The sequence below is a fragment of the Portunus trituberculatus genome, chromosome 17, assembly GCF_017591435.1.
Source record: "Portunus trituberculatus isolate SZX2019 chromosome 17, ASM1759143v1, whole genome shotgun sequence".
NCBI classification, from domain to species: Eukaryota; Metazoa; Arthropoda; class Malacostraca; order Decapoda; family Portunidae; genus Portunus; species Portunus trituberculatus.
In genome coordinates this window covers 32,316,525-32,322,524 of record NC_059271.1, presented here as the reverse complement: position 1 = coordinate 32,322,524, position 6,000 = coordinate 32,316,525, and the positions used below count along the sequence as shown (strand labels likewise).

The following is a 6,000-nucleotide window of genomic DNA, read 5'->3' as shown; positions in this document are numbered from 1 at the left end:
AAGTACTCCCAAGCACTTGGTGGCCACGCGGCCCCGGTATGGCCGCAATCCTGCATAAAGAAGGTGATGCTTGTAATGTTGTCCTGCAGTGATGTGTGCTAGACTGGGAGGTCGCGTGTGTTGTCACAGTCCACTAAGACCGAAAGAGTTGTTTGTTCCAAGTGCAACTCGACACCTGCACCCTGTCAGTGTAAAGCTGCGCCAGCGACACCAGCGGGGAATGATGCTCTAATTGAACTGCTGAGTGTCTATTATCTCGGATACGAAACTTCAAAGAGTCTGAGTCAAAGGCGAGGTTACAGTGGCTGAGGAAAGCTCACCACAGCACACGTACAATGGCTGAGCTTGTTGTTTTTGGCACCACTTGAGGCCCAAGCCACTGGGAATGTTAGTGACAAGGCGATCGTGTTTTATTCTACGCATATATTTTTTTTTCAGTCCTTCGTTTCTTACTTCAATGATTTTAAAAAGATGCAATTTACTAAAGCAACCAATTATTTTTAAGTATACAAACTATATAATGTTTATAATTTAATTTACATCTTCCTTTTCCCGATACATTGAGTTGAGGCGTGGCCAGGGAAATGTACCGTCACTTGCTCTTCTCCTCTGTCATCCTCCATGCTCAAAGACACGTTTTTACTCGAAGATATTAACCCAAGGTGGGCGCTTGAGCTGCTGTACGAGTAAACAAACAATGAGCAGCAGGGAAAATGTAGCATGACACCGTCACGAGGCACTGCAGCTTGGGGAAAAAAAAAAAAAGAAATTTAGGCGAAGGAGGAGGCACTTTTGTCTGTAGTCACACCATTGTAAATTTGAACCCGCCTCTCATCGGACCCTATCCCTGCCCCTACCCCTCCCCTCCCCTCCTCTCCCTTTCCCACCCAACGACCACGTCAAGGACACACTCGCAATCCGTCACCTGCATGTTCTGTGTGTGTGTGTGTGTGTGTGTGTGTGTGTGTGTGTGTGTGTGTATATATATATATATATATATATATATATATATATATATATATATATATATATATATATATATATATATATATATATATATATATATATATATATATATATATATATATATATATATATATATATATATATATATATATATATATATATATATATATATATATATATATATATATATATATATATATATATATATATATATATATATATATATATATATATATATATATATATATATATATATATATATATATATATATATATATATATATATATATATATATATATATATATATATATATATATATATATATATATATATATATATATATATATATATATATATATATATATATATATATATATATATATATATATATATATATATATATATATATATATATATATATATATATATATATATATATATATATATATATATATATATATATATATATATATATATATATATATATATATATATATATATATATATATATATATATATATATATATATATATATATATATATATATATATATATATATATATATATATATATATATATATATATATATATATATATATATATATATATATATATATATATATATATATATATATATATATATATATATATATATATATATATATATATATATATATATATATATATATATATATATATATATATATATATATATATATATATATATATATATATATATATATATATATATATATATATATATATATATATATATATATATATATATATATATATATATATATATATATATATATATATATATATATATATATATATATATATATATATATATATATATATATATATATATATATATATATATATATATATATATATATATATATATATATATATATATATATATATATATATATATATACACACACACACACACACACACACACACACACACACACACACACACACACATTTTCAGTGTAAACTTTTGTGGCACTGCCAAATTAATAAACCATATATTATTATTATTATTATTATTATTATTATTATTATTATTATTACAGAGAGAGAGAGAGAGAGAGAGAGAGAGAGAGAGAGAGAGAGTGGGGGGGAGATGACGGAAGGGTAGGGAGTTGGTAGTATGTGTACGAGTATATGAAGACGAAATGAGGAGTCTCGTATTTTCTACATTGCTGGCAGCACTCGTAACAAAATCAGGCAAAACCTCAAACAGGCCAAAGAAGAGTATTAAGAGTGTGGTTTAGTGACTCGCCTGATGATTTATTTATATCATTTAAAATTCCTGCAAGGGTAAAACGTGACGCGTGAAGGCTGACATGTAACTTATGGCGCTGCGATGTTGGTGCCTCCAATAAATTATGTATAGCCTTTAAAGCTTGAGAAATGACAAACCATTATCAGAAATATACTATATCATTTTTTTACTTGTAGAAATACCTACAGAATTAATTCATTGATTTTTTTTTTCTGTAACATAACGGTGGCAATAATTATGCAAATATAAACTTTAAGGCTTGAAAAATGACTAACCATTATCAGAAATATACTATACCTTTTCATTTACGTATAGAATATCTTGCATGCTTATTTACAATTGGATCAATTCATTGCTATTTTCTGTAACATAAGGTTGGCAATACTGTGTGGTAATCGTATGGAAGAAAGGTGCAAGATCAATAAAGGGTTGAAGAGGTTCTGTGAGTCTCTTCCCGAAAGAGCGAAGTTATCGAAAAGAGTGAGGCAAATTTCCTGGTGTTGTGTGTGTGTGTGTGTGTGTGTGTGTGTGTGTGTGTGTGTGTGTGTGTGTGTGTGTGTGTGTGTGTGTGTGTGTGTGTGTGTGTGTGTGGAAACTAGTTATCTATCTCTGTATGGTGATAACGAGGCTGGTCACAGGATGGTTAGCAGATCAGTCCTCGCGTCTCCTCCTTCAACGTGAGGAAGATAACTGTTCTCTCTCTCTCTCTCTCTCTCTCTCTCTCTCTCTCTCTCAAAAAAAAAAAAAAAAGAAAAAACCCTGCTAAACTACACTTCCTTCTTCCCTCCTTATGTGTCCCCTTCCCCCACAGCAGTCTGTCATCACAACTGCTTATTCCCATGTGTTTGTCAGCATAACACCCCATGCTCATCACACCTCCCTCCCTGCCATATATTGAAACTACCGCACATGTCTGGTAGTGGTGACTTTAGTAGTAGTAGTAGTAGTAGTAGTAGTAGTAGTAGTAGTAGTAGTAGTAGTAGTAGTAGTAGTAGTAGTAGTAGTAGTAGTAGTAGTAGTAGTAGTAGTAGTAGTAGTAGTAGTAGTAGTAGTAGTAGTAGTAGTAGTAGTAGTAGTAGTAGTAGTAGTAGTATAGTCGTAGCAGTAGTACTGTAGTAGTATCAAACTTCAAAGGATGAATTAATTTGTTTACCCTGTCATATGTTGTAACTTAGCACTTAGGTGACCACACTGGTGTCTCACCTGATGTGTTGGACTCGAGAGCTGTTTTGCCCTCCTTCTTGATCCTTGACGCTTCCTGCTTGGCGTATCTTCCCAAGTCCTTGGTGTAGCGGCCATACATCTGTGGAGGAGGGGTCGGGAAGTTAGCGAAATTGAGGATGGAGGGAAGGAGGGAGAGAAGGAGAAGAAAGAATACAAGAACAACAGGCACATGATTAAGGAGAAAAAAAATTAAACAACACATAAAGAAGCACAACTGGTTAAGTCTCAGTATAACTGGTTAAGTTTAGTGCCCGAATGTCCACATCTTTTCTTGAACGAGCACCGCGAGCACATATACTGTGCCTGAATGTAGATTGTAAATATTTGTAGCACAGAAAAATATCTTACGAGCAACATTTGCACTTGCAATATTTTGATTAAAAAAAAACTTTTTTCGTGCCGTGTATCTCTTACTTTGGAGTTCAATTTTTAATGTAAAAGTTAATTAGCATGAAAACATGAGATGATCGGCAAACACCACATCGAAACGTGCAACGCCGTGCTGAACACCATTAACTCAGCCAACCCACTGCCGCATTTGTAAGACGATGACGACGACGACGACGACGACAACGACGATGAATGACCAATTAAGAAAAGAAAACAACCTCAGCTAATTTGTTTCTTTTTCTAGTTAATGGAAACATTTTACTTATGTATATCATAAGTATAAAATGCTGTGACACACATCCACCCACGCTCTGGAACACACACACACAGACACACACACACACACACACACACACACACACACACACACACACACACACTAGTGCCGCATTAACGCAGTGTTTAGCGAGTTTCCCTATGTTGGTGTACAGCTTGGGACAATAAGCGAGATACTCAAAGTCGCTAAAAGCTACGAGAATTTTGGGCAAATATTTCTCCCGGGCTGACGGAACACAGGTGGCCGGGGGCGGTCCTTTGCACCGCTTTGGCAGTGCTACCCTTCCCCTCCCTTCCCGCACTACTCCTTCCCTGGCGTCTCCCTCCTGCGTACTCCCCGTTCCTCCCTGTCTTTCTGGTTCCCCATTTCTTCCCTTCCCTTTGGCATCCCCTCACCTCATATCTGGCAACCCTTTCCCCTCATGCCTTCTCATCTTCCTTTTCCATTTTCTACTAAAACTTTCCTGCTCACTGGAGGAGGTAACATTACTTCTGCCCGCACCTTTCCTATCTCTGCTCCTTCTGCGATTACTCAACCTCCAGGTTTTTTTCCTTATTACATTTAGAATTCGTTCCGTTGACTCAGCTGGGCGCATGTTTCGTTTACTTATACTGGGATATGATGATGTTAGTAATTGTCTCTTTACATTGTCCATGACTTCTACACATCAGATAAAACTTCCCACAACAGTATTTATTGTATTATCATGTACATTTCAAGGGATTCCATGAATGTGTTTTGCCAATAACTCCGTCAGTACATCGTACCAGTGATCTCTCTATCCAGACCACCTCAAGAATAAACAACAGCCGTGGCTAAGGTGGAGAGTGTTCAGCTTACTAACAGTGCTTACATATCAAAAGGAAAGTTTCAAGTGGTTAAGGAAGTGGAGATGTTGACCAATTTTTCTCCAGTAGTCACGTCCCATCAGAAGAAAACGTATTAAAGTCTCGCGCCTCGGCCAAGAATGTAAATCTTATCTTTCGCCAGGTAGATTTCAACTATGTTTTTGTCTTTTCGTTGCTGCTGGCCTGCACAGGAAGCAACCAAGGAGCTCTGCTTCACAAGCACAACAATGATTGTAATTATCATTGCAGCAGTGATTGCTCTTGTGGCTGCTGTTGCATCTGACGCTGCTTCTGATATTTTATTGATACTACTACTGCTGCTGCTGCTGCTGCTGCTGCTGCCCATTCTGCAATTGGTATTACGGTTGCTGCTGCCACTGTTCCTTTAGCAGCTGCGGCTGTTGCTGCTGTTACTGCTGCTACATCACTTTTGCTACTGCCGCTGCTGCCGCTGTCACTTGTTACCGTGTACAATGACGCGCTGCAGGTACACTTTGTACCTGACGCATCTGATTCACTGAATATCTTGTAACTCATCTGTGATAACACCTTTCCTTGGGAAAACATTTGAGAAACATTTTTATACAGAAAAAAATGTGTCTCTTGGAACTTAAAAGTCGCTAATATTATACTAAAGAAATATTAATACGGGAAATGAGTTATCTAGATAGAATGATAGACAGACAAACAGGAGTATAAATATATAAACAAATAGTTAACCACGCAGCTACTCCTTTACAGTTTATCTGCGCCATCTGTCACATCTTTCCAGTGTTTGTGTAAGGGTGTCAACGCAACGTTGTTAAAATGCTTGAGGCAAAACCTTCAGCCTTGAGGGAGGGAGGACGATTCTAAGGTCCACACTGACGCAAAAAGAACGAAGATAAGTCATGGTGTAATTTTTTATTGTTTTGCTTAACGTGTTGAGAAACCTTTGAGCGAGTCACGATGCGTGGCTTACTCCAATACAACAGTTCTGGGAAGAAAGGCCGCTCTCATC

General features: G+C 36.0%; 1 protein-coding gene across 8 annotated transcripts in view; it reads right to left on the bottom strand.

Moving 5' to 3' along the window:
- Positions 1-6,000, bottom strand: part of LOC123505082 (chloride channel protein 2-like) — an 86,588-nt gene that overhangs the window by 32,934 nt on the left and 47,654 nt on the right. For all 8 annotated transcript variants that reach the window (XM_045256130.1, XM_045256129.1, XM_045256133.1 and 5 more), the window contains 2 exons: positions 3,465-3,564; positions 1-50 (listed from right to left, as the gene is read on the bottom strand). The exon at positions 1-50 is cut by the window's left edge and continues 124 nt beyond it. In XM_045256130.1, the coding sequence (XP_045112065.1) occupies positions 1-50; positions 3,465-3,564 (150 nt within the window). The remainder of the gene's footprint in view (positions 51-3,464; positions 3,565-6,000) is intronic.